Source organism: Manis javanica, chromosome 12, assembly GCF_040802235.1.
Source record: "Manis javanica isolate MJ-LG chromosome 12, MJ_LKY, whole genome shotgun sequence".
Lineage (NCBI taxonomy): Eukaryota > Metazoa > Chordata > Mammalia > Pholidota > Manidae > Manis > Manis javanica.
The window spans coordinates 31,079,950-31,099,741 of record NC_133167.1 but is presented as its reverse complement, the minus strand read 5'-3'; the positions used below and the strand labels follow the sequence as shown (position 1 = coordinate 31,099,741).

General features: G+C 36.8%; 1 protein-coding gene across 7 annotated transcripts in view; it reads left to right on the top strand.

The window, feature by feature from the left end:
* The window catches only part of CARF (calcium responsive transcription factor), a 126,195-nt gene that overhangs the window by 60,070 nt on the left and 46,333 nt on the right, over positions 1 to 19,792 (top strand). For 6 of the 7 annotated variants that reach the window (XM_073218325.1, XM_073218322.1, XM_073218323.1 and 3 more), the window contains 2 exons: positions 14 to 191; positions 2,354 to 2,382. In XM_073218325.1, coding sequence (XP_073074426.1) covers positions 14 to 132 — 119 coding nt within the window. In that variant the 3' untranslated portion in view covers positions 133 to 191; positions 2,354 to 2,382. Of the gene's footprint in view, positions 1 to 13; positions 2,383 to 19,792 lie in introns of all 7 variants that reach the window. The other variant, XM_037009211.2, reaches the window with a different exon arrangement.

The following is a 19,792-nucleotide window of genomic DNA, read 5'->3' as shown; positions in this document are numbered from 1 at the left end:
TTTGGTTTTAAAGTTGAAGAAAACCCAGAAGGTACCATTTCTGTGAACCAAGTTAAGCAAGAACCCAAAGAACCAGTGTTGTCTGTGGAAGCAAAAAAAAATTTGGACTGTAAGAAATTATCTGCTACATAACTTATTGAAGCTTTTCAGAATTTACAACTCTGCTGACTTCTGATGTCATAGAAAAGAAGGTGAATATTGTCAAAGCGAAGCATTATAAGTGGACTAAAGACTTGTTCTATGAACAGCTTTGATTTAAAACTGACATGTTTGTTGCCAATTGCATACTTTTACCTTAAAAGACATTTACTTCTCTTATTTTGTATAATTTTTACGCTTTATCATTTTTTGATATGGCCAGTATTTTAAAAGATCATCTGAATTTTTCCACGGTGATACAGTCTGAACACAAATGGTTATTTAACTTACCCCCTGGAAATATCCAATATTGGTTCTTAAAAGATGAAAAAAAATAGCAACAGCAAAAGCAGTTGTGAGTGTGTGTTTGTGTGTATGTGTGTGTGTGTTTATGTCATGACTTTTTTTTTAAGTTCTAAAAGAACTGATTCCTCTTCAAAGTTGTGAAGAAATTTTTTAAATGGGTAGACGGGTGAGAGAGTATTTGTGGTCTGTATAATTTGGAAAGATAAAACAGTAGACTTTATGTCGTAACATGAAGCCCAGCATTGACATTTGTGGAAACTGTATAGTTGCAGTTTTGCTTCTTCCACTCTTAATTTTTATGTTCATAATGACAAACCAGTAGCATACTAATTGTCATCTAGTAGAAATTTAAAGTGTCTTGGTAAGTGCTGAGAATTTTAACTTGAATTAATCAGATAAGCAACAGAAATAAATATTGCATGGATTTATACAGTATTATAGATAAAAAACTACCTAATGGGTAGAAAATGTAGAAATTGAGAGAATTCAGAAAGAACAATAGAATGGTATTTACAGATAATTTGGGGAAACTTTTTGATATCAGCAGAGAATTCTCTTTCCTATTTTGAATTGAAAATTTAACTCTGGTTAGAAAAGAATTTGAATTGTATTTACTTTTCTGTGCCAGAGTTCTTACTCAATTGATGGTATTAGAATTTATAGTACTTCAGGGCAAGTATTTATAGTTTAAGATTTAGTTCATATTTAAAATTTTAAAACAATATGTTATATTTGCTTTGTGAGTGAGTATATTTACTTTCAATACCGAGTAAGTACTAATCAGCATATTCAGCATAAGCTTCTGCTTTCTGGAAGGTTGGTAAACTAGAAATGTCAGTTTTAACTGCCATGAAATCAACCTAAAGGCTTTTATTTTTTTTCTCTTGAAACCATTTGTGGGAATATTTAATTTTTATTTAAAAAAAATAAGGATTTTAAATAGATATTAAATATTTAATATTCAAAGCATGTAGAATATAATGTGAAATTTATCCTTAATGCTCTGTGAAAATTAGTTTTTTTTGGGTATTCTAAGTTTAATCTCCCATTCTTAATTCATTTTAATTGTTTCAGGTACACAACATGTATTAGGTATAAAGCACTGTTACATAAGAAGTAGGTGGAATTCTAAAATTCCTAGCTCTTTAGATTTATGCTTTATTTAATGTAAATTTATTTATACACCTATTTAATGCTAAGTTAATATCCAGTTACATATATGAGTTTTAATAAACATAGCTTTTCTTTTTCCTAAGCAATGAAAATATTTGATGTCAGCATTTATAGAGGCAGCCTGCCAAATCTCCTAAGTTAAAAGCACAACTCTTAGTTACCTCAAACCTAGATTTCTCTTAGTCTGTGTGCACTTAAAGGGAATAAGTCCAAATTACTTAATAGTTTGGTGTTGTGTTTTAAGTAATATTTTTTTCACTTGTTATTACTAGTTTTTATGGAAACTTCTTCAATATTTTAAGTAATAGAGTTTTACCTTCCATTAATGACAATAGTTTATTATTAATTATTTCACCAGTTAACCTATATTCCTTTGGACACATTCTGTTCTCTTTTGATGTTGAGTTGTTAAGGAGAAATGCTTGCTCAGACAGAAACTCTATAGTCAGTTACCTGTGAGGATGAGAGATATCAGAGGATTCAGACTTTGCCACTTAGGCAAGAATAAAACATAGCTCCCTGTCTCCCACTCCTGTTGCACCATTTCCAAACAACTACTGATCTGCTTTCTGTTGCTTTCACTTCATTCTATGTGTCTTTTCTGATACCGGTTTCTTTCTTTTTTTTTAATCATGAGAACAGAAAGTTATAGTGCATCCTCCCCACAAACAAAAAACAAAAGAAAAAGCATGAAGGAAGGTTTAAATCCCTAATTGTATACTCTTTTGGTTTTTAGGTAGGAACTGGAACTATCAATATTTTCATGTAAGTATTTTACGAAGTAGCCCTTTAAAAATGGTTTCTAAATTAATTTGTAAAAATTCATTTGTCCTCTAAATGCATGTTTAGTCACAGTATATCAGTATTGTATTTAAAGGTGCTTAGCATCATTTTTTAAAAGTATGTTTACATTTTTTAAATGTTCAATTATTTTTTAAATGCACAGGATATTAAGTCCAAGTGCATAACATTTTCAGTATCTGTTTGGCATTCTCCTAACAGCTCTGCAACAAAGTTTGACATAGGCTCTTTTTGTGTTATGTATTACAAGGTGTAATATCTGTAGTAGTAAGTTGGACATTCAAAACAAGCAGTTAGAAAGTCATAATTACAGCTGAACTTGTTTCTTCATTGTAGTGTTCATTTTCCAAACCTCCAAATAAACTTTATGTATACTGCAGTGAAGTATACATGTACACAGCCATGGTGGGCCTTTCCCTCAATATTAATTTCTATGTAAGCAGTTAGCATAGTTAAAAGAAAGAGCTTGTCTTATACAAGGTAAATGTTTCCTAAAAGTCACAAAAGTGATAGAAAACAGATTTGGAGATCTGGTCCATTAGAGTTGCTGATTTTGAGGCCCACCAGCTTGTGTTTCATCTTTTTTATTCTGTCAGAATACATACTGAATCATGTGAGTGTTAAAAAGATGTCATTTAATTTGTACCAGGTTTTAAGAAAAAGTTTTAAAATATGTGTATATATATATATTGGAACTTAATGTATATTGTCTTTGTTATAATGTAGTTTTTTTCATTAAAAAATTGTATTTTTTCATCATCTACATTTGCCTTCTTACAGCACTAAACTATGTTTTCTACCTTTACCTTGCATCTACCTACCACTTCAGCATTTTATTAAAAATAAAAATAATAATAATAATAGGAGAAATGTGGGATCAACATATAAATCAAGTACAAAAATCAAATGAATATTCATATTTGACCTGATGGTTTATAGGTCATATTGCATGATCAAAACCGAAAGTTTCTGTGATGAATGCCCTTGTACTGTTCACCATGTAAGAATTTATTCACTCTGTAAGAATTCGTTCACCATGTAAGAACTTGTTCGTTATGCTTCAGAAGATTGGAGACTGACGAGAATTAGGCTTGAGATGGATTAATGATTGTACATTGAGCATTGACCCCCCTATACTGAATTTTATTGTTGTTAACAACCATTTGATCAATAAATATGAGAGATGCCCTCTTAAAAAAAAAAAAAAAACTACCCCCTTTAGCACCATGACAATTCCAAGGAAGACCATCTAAGGATAAAAGAGGGTGTCACCCTATTTCCCAGAAATCCCCTCCCTATTCCGCAAAAAACCTCATCTATCCTGATGAATATTCCACCCCCTGCTTAAACTCAAGCTATAAGACTACCCAACTGGAACCCCACCATGCTGCTCACCTCTGGAGCATGCCCGCTCTCCCTCCATGAGTGTGTACTTTAACTTTATTAAACTACTTTTTACTTATAAAAAAAAAAAAAAAAAATTGTATTTTTTCTTAAACTTGTTAGTTTTTCTTTTATACTTTTCCTGGGTATAGTAGTAGTTTTGTTCATCTTGAAGATGCTGAATAAACACTTTCATACATGAGAATTTTGGCTAGAGATTTATGTTCACTTTGGAACTTGAATGTTTTTAAGAGTTCTATGAGTAACTCCTGTTATTACATTTCCAAATATATATACATTTAGTACTGTCAACTCAAACATCAGCATTTTAAAACAATGCATATAATAAGGCATAAGTAATTCTCTTTTCTCACATTTTGGCACTCTGACATCTTTAAGTACAGATTTATATTTGGAATAATGATGGAAGCATGTGATTTAACAGGAAGTGGATCATTAACTTTTTCCCTCTTTGCTTTTTCTGCTTTATTCCACTCCGCCTATTTTTCAGGACCATAGAAAATCTTATTCTCTGCAGAAGGGAAACTGCATTGACTCTTCCCTCCCCATCAGCTGATTTAGGCTTTAGACATACATCTTAAATAGTATATTGTTTTGATATCTAAATATCTGTAATTTTACTAAGTCCTAATGGCAAAGCCTTAGTATACATCCGCCATATGCATGTTAGCCATGCTAAGTAATACAATATTCATTGATGACTAAATTCTTAAAACTCCAGGAATAAAATCAGAATTAAAAAAATTATCCCACTTATTAATGGATTCTAAATTGATTCATAAAAAAGTAAGCCAATTGGTTAATATGGAAAACCTTAGAGAATGTGATATGGCCATAAGAGTACAAGAGAGGTGTTTTTGAGGGTACAGACTTAACAACTAATAAATATTTAAGTCCTGGAGACCTAATGTACAGCATGATAATTAAAGTCAACAATAATAATATTATAAATTTCAAAGTTGCACAGAGACTAGATCTTAATTGTTTTCACTATAAAAAAAGAAACAGTGATTATGTGACATGATAGAGGTGTTAGCTAACAGTATGGTGGTAATCATAATTCAGTACATAAATTATCTAGTCAATACATTGTACACCTTAAACAATGTTATGTCAATTAAATCTCAATTTAAAAAATCTAAAATCAGAGGACAAAATGGGATACCAGCAGTGTTTTTATTTTTAAATATCTTTGTTGAAGTGTTGTTATGTAATAAAGTACACATATTTAAAGTGTACAATTTGATTAAGTTTTGATATATATTTATGAAACCATCACCACAGTCAAAATAATAAACCTATTTATCACCCCCAGAAGATTCTTAGTGCCTCTTTATAATCCATACCTTCTGCCTCCCTGTCTCCCACTCCTGTTCCACCATTTCCAAACAACTACTGATCTGCTTTCTGATGCTAGAGATCAATTTACTTGGTCTACAATTTTATAAAAATGGAATAATATAAACCTTTTTTTCACCTGACTTTTATCTCAGCATTGTTATTTTGAGATTCATCTATGTCACAGGATTATGAATAATTCATTCCTTTTTGCTGCTGAGTAGTATCCCATTGTACGAAAATACCATGATTTGTTTTTCCATTCACCTGATGATGGACTTTAGGTTGTTTATAGTTTTTGGCTACTACAAATAAAGCTGCTATGAACATCCGTGTAAAAGTATTTGTATGGATATATGCTTTGATTTCTCTTGGGTAAATATCTAGGAGTAGAATGGCTGAGTCATATGGTAGATACATTTAACTTTAGGAAACTCTCAAATGATTTTCCAAAGTAGCTATATAGCATTTTACACCCCTATTAGCAGTGTATGAAAGTTCCAGGTGCCCTGGTTTGGACAGGCTAATTTTTTTCCCACTGTTCTTGTTATTTTTATTATAGTAAAGTACACATAACATTTACCATCTTAACCATTTTTAAGTGTGCAATTCAGTAGCATTAATTGCATTCACAGTGTTGTGCAGCCATCACCGCTGTCCATTCACAGAACTCTTTTCATATTGAAAAACTGAAACTCTGTACCTAACAAAAAATAATGACCCATTTGTCCTTTCTTCCAGCCCCTGGCAACCTCCATTCTACTTTCTGTCTCTATGAATTTGACTACTTTGTGTGTCTCATGTAAGCAGAATAATACAGTATTTGTCCTTCTGTGACTGGCTTATTTCACTTAGTATAAAGTTTTTCAAGGTTTATCCATGTTGTAGCATGTGTAAGAATTTCCTTTTGAAGACTGAATCATATTGTATTATATGTTTATATCACATTTTACTTATCCAGTCACCATCAGTGGACATTTGGGTTGCGTACATCTTTAGGCTATTGTGAATAAGGCTATTATGAACATGTGTGTACAAATATCTGGTTTTTTGTTTTTTGTTTTACTTTATTTTTATTAAGGAATCATTAATATACAATCTTATGAGAGTTTCATATAAGCAACACTGTGCTTACAGCATTCACCCGTATTATGAAGTTCTCCCACACACAGCCCCCACTGAAGTCGCTGTCCATGAGTGTAAGATGCTGTAGAGTCGCTACTTGTCTTCCCCATGCTTCCTTCACCGTGAGCCACCTAACATTATATATGCTAATCATAATGACCATTAATCCCCTTCTCCCTCCCTTCCTACCCACCCTCCGCAACCATTTTCCTTTGGTAACTGCTAGTCCCTTCTTGGAGTCTGATTCTGCTGCTGTTCTGTTCCTTCAGTTTTGCTTTGTTATACTCCACAAATGAGTGAAATCAGTTGTTACTTATCTTTCCCCATCTGCTTACTTCACTGAGCAAAATACCCTCTAGCTCCATCCATGTTGTTGAAAATGGTAGGATTTGATTTCTTCTTATGGCTGAATAATATTCCATTGTGTGCACCACTTTTTATCCATTCATCTACTAATGGACACTTAGGTTGCTTCCATATCTTGGCTGTTGTAAAAAGTACTGTGATAAACATACGGGTGCATATGGCTTTTTGAATCTGAGAAGTTGTATACTTTGGGTAAATTCCAAGGAGTGGGATTCCCAGGTCAAATGGTATTTCTATTTTTAGTTTTTTAAGGAAACTCCATATTGCTTTCAACAATGGTTAAACTAGCTTACATTCCCACCAGCAATGTAGGAGGGTTCCCCTTCCCCACATCCTCACCAGCATTTGTTTTTCTTAGTCTTTTCAATGCTAGCGACCCTTACTGGTGTGAGGTGATATCTTACTGTGGTTTTAGTTTGCATTTCCCTGATGATTAGTGATGTGGAGCATCTTTTCATGTGTCTGTTGGCCATCTGAATTTCTTCTTTGGAGAATTGTCTGTTCATATCCTCCACCCATTTTTTAATCGGGTTATTTGCTTTTTGGGTGTTGAGGCGTGTGAGTTCCTTATATATTTTAGATGTTAACCCATCGGCGGATATGTTGTTTATAAATATATTCTCCCATACTGTAGGATGCCTTTTTGTTCTGTTGATGGTGTCCTTTGCCATACAGAAGCTTTTTAGTTTGATGTAGTCCCATGTGTTCATTTTTGCTTTTGTTTTCCTTGCTCGAGAACATGCGTTCAGGAAGAACTTGCTCATGTTTATATTCAGGAAATATTTGCCTATGTTGTCTTCTAAGAGTTTTATGGTTTCATGACTTACATTCAGGTCTTTGATCCATTTCAAGTTTACTTTTGTGTATGTGGTTAGACAATAATCCAGTTTCATTCTCTTGCATGTAGCTGTCCAGTTTTGCCAATACCAGCTGTTGAAGAGGCTGTCATTTCCCCATTGTATGTCCATGGCTCCTTTACAATATATTAATTGACCATATATGGTTGAGTTTATATCAGGGCTCTTTAGTCTGTTCCATAGATCTACAGATCTGTTCTTGTGCCACTAACAAATTGTCTTGATTACTGTGGCTTTGTAGTAGAGCTTGAAGTTGGGGAGCATAATCCCCCCTGCTTTATTCTTCCTTCTCAGGATTGCTTTGACTATTTGGGGTCTTCTGTGGTTCTATATGAATTTTAGAACGATTTTCTCTAGTTTGTTGAAGAATGCTGTTGGATTTTTTATAGGAATTGCATTGAATCTGTAGATTACTTTAGGCAGGATGGCCATTTTGACAATATTAGTTCTTCCTATCCATGGGCACAGGATGTGTTTCCATTTAGTTGTATCTTCTTTAATTTCTCTCATGAGTGTCTTGAAGTTTTCAGAGTATAGGTCTTTCACTCTCTTGGTTAGGTTTATTCCTAGGTATTTTATTCTTTTTGATGCAACTGTCAGTGGAATTGTTTTCCTGATTTCTCTCTCTGCTAGTTCATTGTTAGTATATAGGAATACCACAGATTTCTGTGTATTAATTTTGTATCCTGCAACTTTGCTGAATTCGGATATTAGATCTAGCAGTTTTGGAGTGGATTCTTCAGGGTTTTTTATGTACAGTATCATGTCATCTGCAAACAGGGACAGTTTAACTTCTTCCTTGCCATCTGGATGCCTTTTATTTCTTTGTGTTGTCTGATTGCCATGGCTAGGACCTCCAGAACTACGTTAAATAGAAGTGGGGAGAGTGGGCATCCTTGTCTTGTTTCTGATCTTAAAGGAAAAGCTTTCAACTTCTCACTGTCGTTGTCATTTGTTGCCATATATTGCTTGATCTCTGTTTTAATTTGGTCATTGATCCATTGATTATTTAGGAGCATGTTGTTAAACTTCCATGTGTGTGTGAGCCTTTTTGTTTTCTTTGTATAATTTATTTCTAGTTTTATGCCTTTTGGTCTGAGAAGTTGCTTGGTAGAATTTCAATCTGTTTGAATTTCCTGAGGCTCTTTTTGTGGCCTAGTATATGGTCTATTCTGGAAAATGTTCCACGTGTACTTGAGAAGAATGTGTATCCTGTTGCTTTTGGGTGTAGAGCTCTGTAGATGTCTGTTAATTCCAGCTGTTTAGTGCATTGTTCAGTGCCTCTGTCTCCTTATTTATTTTCTGTCTGGTGGATCTGTCCTTTGGAGAGAGTGGTAGATTGAAGTCTCCTAGAATGAATGCATTGCATTCTATTTCCTCCTTTAATTCTGTTAGTATTTGTTTCACATATGTTGGTGCTCCTGTATTGGGTGCATATATGTTTATAATGGTTATATCCTCCTGTTGGACTGACCCCTTTATCATTATGTAATGTCCTTCTTTATCTCTTGTTACTTTGTTTTGAAGTCTATTTTGTCTGATACAAGTATTGCAACACCTGCTTTTTTCTCCCTATTGTTTGCATGATATATCTTTTTCTGTCCTTTGACTTTTAGTATGTGTATGTCTTTGGGTTTGAGGTGAGTCTCTTGTAAGCAGCATATAGGTGGGTATTGCTTTTTTATCCACTCTGTTACTCTGTGTCTTTTGATTTGTGCATTCAAACCATTTAAATTTAGGGTGATTATGAATTGGTATGTACCTATTGCAATTGGAGGCTTTAGATTTTTGGTTACCAGAGGTTCAAGTTAACTTCCTTACTATCTAAGAGTCTAACTTAAATCACTTAGTATGGTATTACAAAACAATCTGAAGGTTCTTTTTCTTCTCCTCCTTTTTCTTCCTCCTCCATTCTGTATATATTAAGTATCATATTCTGTACTCTTTGTCTGTCCCTTGATTGACTTTGTGGGTAGTTGGTTTAATTTTGCATTTGCTTAGTAATTAACTGTTCTACTTTCTTTACTCTGGTGTTACTTCCTCTGGTGACAGCTATTAAACCTTAGGAACACTTCCATGTGTAGCAGTCCCTCCAAAATACACTGTAGGGATAGTTTGTTAGAGATAAATTCTCTTAGGTGTGCTTATCTGAAAATTATTTAATCGCTCCTTCAAATTTAAATAATTATCTTGCTGGATAAAGTATTCTTGGTTCAAAGCCCTTCTGTATCATTTCATTAAATACATCATACCACTCCCTTTTGGCCTGTAAGGTTTCTGCTGAGAGGACTGATGATAGCCTGATGGACTCTCCATTGTATGTGATATTATTTCTCTCTCTGGCTGCTTTTAATACTCTGTCCTTATTCTTGATCTTTGCCATTTTAATTATATGTCTTGGTGTTGTCTTCCTTGGGTCCCTTTTGCTGGGAGATCTGTGGATCTACATGGCCTGAGAGACTATCTCCTTCCCCCGATTGGGAAAGTTTTCAGCAGTTACCTCCTCAAAGACACTTTCTCTCCCTTTTTATCTCTCTTCTTCTTCTTCTGGTACCCCTATAATGCAAATATTGTTCCTTTTGGATTGGTCACACAGTTCTCTCTATATTCTTTCATTCTTAGAGATCCTTTTTTCTCTCTGTGCCTCAGCTTCTTTGTATTCCTCTTCTCTGATTTCTATTTCATTTTGTCTCCTCCACCATATCTAATCTGCTTTTAAAATTTTCTATTGTATGTTTCATTTCTGATACTCTGTTCTGTTATGATTGGATCTCCCACCAAATTCATTCCTGAGTTCTTGAATATTTTTCTGTACCTCCATGAGCATGTGAATCATTTTTATTTTGAAATCTCTTTCAGAAAGATTCATGAGGTCAATTTCATTTGAATCTTTCTCTGGTGCATTCATAATTTTGCTTTGAACTAGGTTCGTTTGATGTTTCATATTTGTATGTGGTGCCCTCTACTGCCCAGAAGCTCTACTCCCTGGTGCTGTTCAGCCCCTAGACCAATGTTGGGGGTAACAAGAGAGTGGTGGTGGTGCCTTAGGGGAGGTGAGCTGCTTCTGGCTTCCCGGATGCTATGCTTTCTTCACTGCCAGAACCAGTGGGCTGCACAGAACCTCTATGCTTTGCATTTGTAGCTACTGTAAGCGTGGCTTCCCTCTGGCTGGCCTAATGCCACTGTAGGGTTTGCCTGTTTGCAAGCTAGGTGCGGCTGGCTGGGAGAATGGCACAGCAGGCTGCATATCATGGAGGGGAGCCTTGGAGCTGTGCAGCCTGCCTGGGGACTGGAGCACCTAAAGATCATGAAAGTTCCCAACCTGCAGGGCAGAGTGCACCTGGACAATTTTGTCTACCTGTCCTTTCTCCTGAGCAGTAAGCTCTGTGCAATCCTTGCCTCTTTAGCAGCCCTCTTGCTGTAAGAAAGTCTTTCAGACTGCCCACCTTTCTTTTGTCCTTGGGGCACCTGGATATAGATCCCTGTTTTCCACAAGCAGCTGAAATCTCACTCTCCAGGTATTCTGCCTGTCTTAGTTTTCCAACGCCCCCTAATCATGAGAGCACCATGAAATGTAGGTTTGTGCTCCCAGAGCAGCTCTCCAGAGCTAGATGTTCAGCAGTCCCAGGCCTCCACTCCCTGCCTGCCCCATTTCTCTTCCTCCCGCCAGTGAACTGGGGTGGGGGACGGGCTTGGGTCCCACCGGGCCACAGCTTTGGTACGTTAACCTGTTCTGTGAAGTTTATTTTTTTCTCCAGGTGTATGCAGTCTCACGCAGCCCTCTTTCCTGTTCTTCTTTCAGGATTAGTTGTATTAATGATATTTTCATATTATATGTGGTTTTAGGAGGAAGCCCCTGTCTCACCTCTCATGCCTCCAATTTTAATCTGCACTCTCCATGCATATCTCTTTTTAATAAGGATTATTGTTTTCTTCAGGTAAGTTCCTAGGAGTGGAATTACTGGGTCAAATGGCATTTCTATTTTTAGTTTCTTGAGGAACCTTCATATTGTCTTCCACAATGGTTGGACTAATTTACATTCCCACCAGCAGTGTAGGAGGGTTCCCCTCTCTTTGCATCCTCACCAGCATTTGTTATTCCTTATCTTTCGGATGTTGGCCATTCTAAGTAGTGTAAGGTGATATCTCATTATGGTTTTAATTTGAATTTCCCTGATAATTAGTGACCTGGAGTATCTTTTCATGTGCCTGTTGGCCATCTGAATTTCTTCTTTGGAGAAGTGTCCATTCAGACCCTCTACCCATTTTTTAATGGGTTTGTTTGCTTTTTGGGTATTGAGGGGTGTGAGCTCTTTATATATTTTGGATGTTAACCCCTTGCCTGTTTTGTTGTTTATGAATATGGTCTCCCATACTCTAGGGTGCCTTTTTGTTCTGCTGATGATATCCTTTGCTGTACAGAAGCTTTTTAGTTTTTTGTATTCCCATTTGTTCATTTTTACTTTTTTTTCCCCTTGCCTTAGGAGAATGTTGCAGGAAAAAGTTGCTCATGTTTATATTCAGGAGATTTTTGCCTATGTTTTCTTCTAAGAGTTTTTTGGTTTCATGACTTACATTCAGGTCTTTGATCCATTTTGAGTTTACTTTTGGTATGGAGTTAGACAGTAAGCCAGTTTCATTCTCTTACATGTAGCCGTTCAGTTTTGCCAACACCAATTGTTGAAGAGGCTTTCATTTCCCCCATTGCATATCCATGGCTCCTTTATCTTATATTAATTGCCTATATATGTGTGGGTTTATATCTGGGCTCTTTATTTTGTTCCATTGATCTGTGGGTGTTTTCTTCGGCTGGTACCCAATTGTATTGGTGTCTGTGGCTTTGTGGTAGAGCTTGAGGTCGGGGAGCATAATCCCCCAGCTTTATTCTTCCTTTTCAGGATTGCTTTGGTTATTTGGGGTCTTTTGTGGTTTCATATGAATTTCATTACTATTTGCTCTAGTTTGTTCAAGAATGCTGTTGGTATTTTGATTGGACAGACTTTTTACCTTTAGGTATTGGAATAGGTGTGTTTAGTATCTCATTATGGTTTTAAATTCCATTTCTCTAGTGACCAATGCTGTTGAGCACCTTTTCGTGGGTTATTTGCCATCTCTGTACCTTCTTTAGTGAAGTGTCTGATTGAATCTTTTACTCATTTATACTTGGATGTTTTCTTATTATAGAGGTTAAAAAAGTATATTCTTGATGCGATTAGAAGTGTGATTTACAAATATTTTCACATGATGTGTAGCCTTTCACTTTCTTAAGAGATTCAAGGGACATAATTTCTTAAAGGTGATAAGTACAATTTATCTTTTTCTTTCTTTGTGGATCATACTTTTGTGTTGTATCTAAAAGATGCAAAATCCCCTTCCCTAGTCCAAGGTTAGATTTTTTTCCTTGTTTGCTTCTGGAAGTTTTATAACTTTATATTTACCTTTAGGTCTGTAATCCATTTTGAGTTAATTTTTATAATCATTGTACAAGATAAAGGTTGACTTTTTTTCCCATATGAATATCCATTTGTTCTAGCACAATTTTTGAAAAGATTATGCTGTCTCCATTGAATTGAATTTATACCTTTGATGAAAAACCCATTAGTCATTTATATATGGCTGAGTTTCTGGACTCTTTTCTTTTCCATTGGCTTATTGTTTATCTCAGTGGTCTCAGCTGGGGCAATTTTGTCTCCAGGAGACATTTGACAAAGTTTGGAGACAGTTTTAGTTGTTAGAACTAGGGTGATACTACTGGTTTCTCATAGATAGAAGCCAGCAATGTTCCTCAACATTATACCATGCATAGGCAGCTCCCCACAGCAAAGAACTATCTGGTCACAAATGTTAGTAGTCCTGAGGTTGGGAAACTGGTCTATCTTGATGCCAACACCATACTGTCTTGATTACCATAGCTTTGTAATAATCTTGAAGACAGATCCTTGAAGTTTATTGTAATTTATTATAAGTCCTTGAAACTTACTCTTCTTCATCGACTTTGTTTTGCTATTCTAAGTCTTTTGTTTTTCCATGTGAGTTTTAGAATCACATTGTCAATTTCTTTAAAAAAAAAAAAGCCTGATGGAATTTTCACTGGGATTTTATAGAGTAAATAGATCAACTTGGGGGTAAGTGAAATCTTATGATTGATTCTTTAATTTTTCCTGCAATGTTTTGTCATTTCCAGGATACAGGTCTCACATCTCTTTTGTCAGATTTATCACTAGGAACTTAGAAATGGCATTGCTTTTTAATTTCAATTTCTAGTTTTTGCATTAGTGTATAGAAATAAAATTGATTTTTTATATGGATCTTAGATTTATAACTTTGTTAAACTCACTTGTTAGTTCTAATAGCTTTTTAGTAGATGCTGTCAGTTTTTTATATAGACAATCATATTTTACATCTTCCTTTCCAATCTAGATGCCCTTTATTTCTTTTTCACAACTGTTACCTTGGCCTCTTTGTGATAAAATGAGTTGTAAGAACTGCATATTTGGTCATTCAAATGACCAAAATATATCTCTCGGGTATATCTGATCTTCATCCACTGTCCATGAAAACACTTCAGTGCCAGAAAGGTAAAATGTCTTGTTACGCTAGTAAAAGACTTTGGACCTCACCTATGGAGGGCTATTTGTTTAATCAGCCATATGGATAAAATGAGAATTCCTGTGGCCAGGATCCTCACCTGGTGCTGGTTGACTAGCTCACTGGAAACATATGGGCAATGCATTGCTGTTGACTCATATATATATAAGGAGCTCTGCCCAGTGCTCTGGGCGATACAGTGGTATGGCTACAAGGCTGCAGGAGAGCAGAGCAGAGGCTAAAGTGGTGGCAGCACCAAGGACAGAGGCCCAGAGGTCAGCTGTGTGGGATGACTGCAGGCAGAGAGACCCAGAGGACAGCTGTGTGGACAGAGAAGCCCAGAGGATGGCTGTGCAGGCAGAGGTGCCCAGAGGCAGAGACTGGCTTGCTGCATGAAGACTCACTCTGAGTGAATGGGATTTTAATGATTGACCTGCCACCGTATAAATAAAGTTGGGTATAACCCTTTCACCCCAATAACATTTTAGTGTTATTTTCTTTGGTCACATTGAATCCATAGTGAACTTGCCTGGGGCTGAAACCCAGTGGCAAGACAATTCGCATAGTTGGCAGGATTCATTATTAACCAAGGAAAAGGACAGGCTGTCCTACGGGAGGTGTGCATCAGCGGGCTGCCCCTATGAATGGGGAGACAGCGGATTGTCCCCCATGGGTATGTGGTCTGAGGTGGCTTGCCTCCTAGAAGACTGGGCCCAACCCCAGGACTGGAGGCAAGTGGAGGTGATACCTGAGGCAGTAGGGGTGGCCCTTGGTGTAGTAAGTAGGTCTTTTGAGAGACAGGTTCCCGTGAGGCAGTGGCGACTGTGGTTTGGCTGTTTCTCATAGTATTAAAAAAGTCTACAGAAGGGAAGGACATGCTCTTGAAAAAGATACAAGAAATGGTGGCACTAGAACGTGAGCTGCAAACTTCTGTGGATTCCCTGAAAAAGGAAATGGCATTGATGCGAGAGAAGGCAGCACAAGAATGCCGGCAGCGAGGTGCCATTGAAGAGGTAAAAGATTCCTTATAAAATGAGATGGCAGTGCTGCCAGATGTTCTGAAGGAAGAAAAGGCCATCAAGAAAAAAGATGAACTCCTGAGGGAAGCACAGGCAGAGGTGGCACAAGAATGCCAGCTGCGAAGCATTGAGGTGAAGGTAAGAGAGCTGCTGAAGACTGAGCTAGCATTGCTGCAAGGCACTGTAGCAGAGGAGGCACTCGGGGGAGTGAAGAGAAAGGTGCCATCAGCCACAGAAACAGAGGAGCTGGGGAAGGATGAAGGGGTGGTGCCAAAAGCACTGACCCCTCCTGTATTGAAAGCATGCCCAGTGGTTGTAAAGAAAATAAAGACCCATCAACTGAAAGTTCACCAAGGAGAGGAGCAGTCTCCTCCCCAGGTTGTGGAGCCCTCTATGCTCCACCCCTATACTCAGGCTGAGCTGGTGGATTTGGGTTCCCAGTTTAGGCAGAAGCCCTTGGAGTCAATATCTTGGCTCCTGCATCTGTGGGACTAAGGAGTGGATGGAATTGTTCTGTTGGGATCAGAGATGGGAAAGCTGACTTCCCTGACAGTACAGCCTTCCTTAAGACAGTGATTACAAAATGCACATGACACCCCAGGGAATCACTCCCTCCTTGATTGGCTTATGGTTGTACTTTGTGCTGTGTGGCCCAATCCTGGTGATCTACCATCCTCTCCTGTTAGATGGCAGAAGTATGCTGAGCTCCAACAGGTGTTACGAGAGCTGGGCATAAGAAATGCCATCTGTATTCCAGAGAATTATGGCCCATATGAAAAGACTTTCACTACTGGGATGAGAAATACTGTGCTTCAAACGGCTCCTGCATCCCTCTTTGGGTCTCTAGTAGCCATTCTTTCCCCTCACTTAGGGCATCCCATAAGTGAGGTGGCACCTACAGTACCAAACTTAAGAGAGGCTGGAGCAAAGAGAACAGAGAAAGAAATAAGGTCTTCTACTCACAGGGAGAATTTAAAGAGCCGCATGAAGGTTACAATGACTCAGATGTGGGTTGATTTAATACAGGCAGGAGCAGATGGAAGGAAATTACATGGGAAGCCAAATAGAATCTTACTGGAGTTATGACAACAACTGAAACCAGAGCAGCAGTTCAAGCCATTAAGACCAAAGAGGAAGAGGTCAGAGACAGAGCAAGAAGATTGGCCTGTGTGTCTGCAAGACTTTTGCTGAAGAGGCTGGAGAACAATGTTATAGTTTCCTTGCACTGGGACCATTGCAGAGGACTGAGGGCACATAGATTGAGAGGAGAGAATCCTGGAGGGGTGGAGTGTGGATACAATGGGAGTTCCTGTGGCCAGGATTCTCACCTGGCCCTGGCTGACTCACTCACAGTACACGTGTGGGCAATACATTGCTATTAACTCTATAAAAGGAGCTCCGCCCAGTGCTCTGGGTGATATGGTGGCACAGCTACAAGGCTGCAGTAAGGCAGAGCAGAAGCTGAAGTGGCGGCAGCACCAAGGACAGAGACCCAGAGGTCGGCTGTGTGGGAGGACTGTGCACGCAGAGAGGCCCAGAGGATGGCTGTGTGGACAGAGAGGCCAAGAGGCAGAGACTGGCTTGCTGCATGCAGACTTCACTCTGAGTGAACGGGATTTTAGTGATCGACCTGCCACTGTGGAAATAAAGTTGGTATAACCCTTTCATCCCAAGAACGTTTTACTGTCATTTTCTTTGGTCACATTGAATCTATTGTAAACTTGCCCAGGGCTGAAACCCATTGGCAAGACAGCCAAAGCCAATGATTTAGTTATTCATGACTATGCAGTGAGCCCTCACAAAAACCCACAAAAAGAGCATTTTTCTCTCTTTGCATCCTGCTTCCCTGAGAGAAATTTCATGCTTGGGGAACCAGAGCACTTTCATGTACCACCCAGCCAGGCCCTAAGCTCCATGAGGACAAAAGCACCTTTATTTGGGACCTTGCCCTATGCATCTTTTCATCTGGCTATAACTTGTATCTTTACAGTGTCCTTTAATAAACTGGTAAATGGTAAAGTGTTTTCCTGAGTTCTGTGAGCCACTCTAGCAAATTAATTGAACCTAAATTGAACCTAAGGGGAAAGTTGTTGGAACCTCTAATCTCTTTCTGGTCAGTCAGAAGCACAGGCACCAACCTGGGGCTTGCAACAGTCATCTGGAGTTCTGGTGGTGGAGGGCAGTCTTTAGGACAGTCCTTAACTTGGGGAATCTGGTGCTGTCTCCAGGCAGATAGCATCAGGATTGAGTTGATCTCTCAAGACACCTTGCTGGTGTTCAAGAATTGTTTTGTGTCATGCATGGTGGGAACCACCCCCACCCTCACCCAAACACACACACACACACACTGGAATTGGGTGTAAGAATCCTAAAGGAACTGGCTGGATCCTAACCTACAATTTTTATTAGAAGTGGTTAAAGTGGACATCTTGCCTTTTTTCAGATCTTACAGGAATAGCATTTAGTCTTTCACCATTAAGTATGATGTTAATCATAATTTTTGCATATGTCCTTTATCAAATTGAGTGAGATTCATTTTGTTCGTAGCTTGCTGAGAATTTTTATTAGGAATGCACATTTGATTTTGTCAAGTGCTTTTCCTGTATATACTGAGGTGAAGGTGGTACTTGGTTTTCTTTTTTTAGTATCTCAATATGGTATGAGACTGATTCACTTTCAAAGGGTAGAACATCCTTGCATTCCTGAAATAAATTATACTTTTTCATCAGGATGCATTACCCTGTTTTATATATTGTTGGGTTTCAGTTGTGTTTAATGTTATTATTGATATGGGTTTAAGTCTTACATGTTGCTATTTGTTTTCTATTTGTTCCATCTGTACATCATTCCCCTTTTCTTTCTTTGCCTTCTTTTGGTGCAACAAAACTCTTTTTTAGGATTCAATTTTACCATTTTTACTGACTTACTAGCTGTAACTCCTGTTATTTTAATATTGCTTTAGTTTATACTGTACATACTTAACTATTACACACTACCTTCAAGTACTATTCTATTTCACATACAGTATAAGAATCTTACAGTAGTATGTTTCCATTTTTCCCCTTCTCACCTTTGTGCTGTTGTCATACATTTATTTCTATACATCTTTTAACTCCCACAATACATTGTTATTATTTTTAGTTTAATCAGTTATTTCGTAAAGAGATTCAAATAATTTTTTAGTATCTTTGCATTTACTATTTCTAATGTTCTTAATTCCTGTGTGTAGACCCATATTTCCATTTGGTGTCATTTTTCCTTTTACTTCCTTCAACATTCCATAAGACTTCCTTTAACATTTTCTGTAGTGTAATCTGTTGCTTATGAATTCTTTCAAATTCATCATGTCTGACAAAGTCTTTATTTTGCCCTCATTTATGAATGATATTTTCCATGGATAAAGAATTCCAGGTTAACAGTTCTTTCCTTTATTTTAAAATGTTGCTCTGCTGTCTTTTGATTTGAATTATTTCCAAAGAGAAATCTGCTATCATTCTTATCTTAACATATATGTATTTTTTCCTCTGGCCAGTTTTAATACTTTCTTTTTATCACTGGTTTTCAGCAACTTGGTTATGATATGCCTTGGTGTAGTTTTCCTTATATTTCTTGTATTTGGGATTTGTTGAGCTTCTTGGATCTGTAAGTTTACAGTTTTAGTGAAATTTGGAAAATTTTCAGTGAGTTTTTCCTTAAAAATTATTTCTGACTCCCCCTCTACTCCCTATCAGGGATTTCAGTTATATTGGGCTGCTTGAAGTTATCCCATATCTCACTGGTGCTATATTCATTTTTTTCCATCTCTTTTCTGTCTCTATTCATTTTACGCAGTTTATATTGCTTTGTCTTCAAATTCACTGATCTTTTTTCTTCTGCAAAGTCTAATCTCTTTTACTCCTATGTTAACTTGGTGTTATTAATAATCCAATAATTACTACTAATTATAATTAACTTGGTGTTATTAATACATAATTATTTAAAATTATATGTATGAAAATGTAATCTAAATAATATTTAAATTATTATAAATATTAATATTTAATTATTAAATGCTAAAATGACATTGTAATTGTCATATTTTGAAGTTTAATTTGGAGAATTTTTTTGTATCTTCCATATCGCTACTGACATCTTGACTCTTTTCATCCAGTTTCTTGAACATATGGAATGCAGCCCTAAAACTGTTTTAATACCCTTGGCTACTAATTCTATCATCTTTATTATTTTTTGAGGCAATTTAATTGATCAATTTTTCTACTCATAGTTTTTGCATATTTACCAGCTTCTTTGCATTCCTGGTATTTGATTAGATGTCAGACATAACCTTTTATCTTGTTGGATGCTGGATATTTTTGTATACCTATAAACATTTTTGAATTTTATTGTAGGACACAGTTAAGTTTCGCAGAAGCAGTTTGTTCTTTTAATGTCTTGCTTTAAAGCTTTGCTAGTTAGGACCAAAGCAGCATTAACTGGTGTTAACTTTATCCCACTGTTGAATCAAAACACTTCTGGAACTCTACACTGTACTTTTTTTCCTTAATTGAAGCATAGTTGATATACAATCTTATATTGATTTCAAGTATACAATACAATGGTTCAACAGTTACCCATATCATTAAATCCTCACCCCTGCTTGTGTAATTACTATCTGTCAATACAGAAAGATGTTACAGA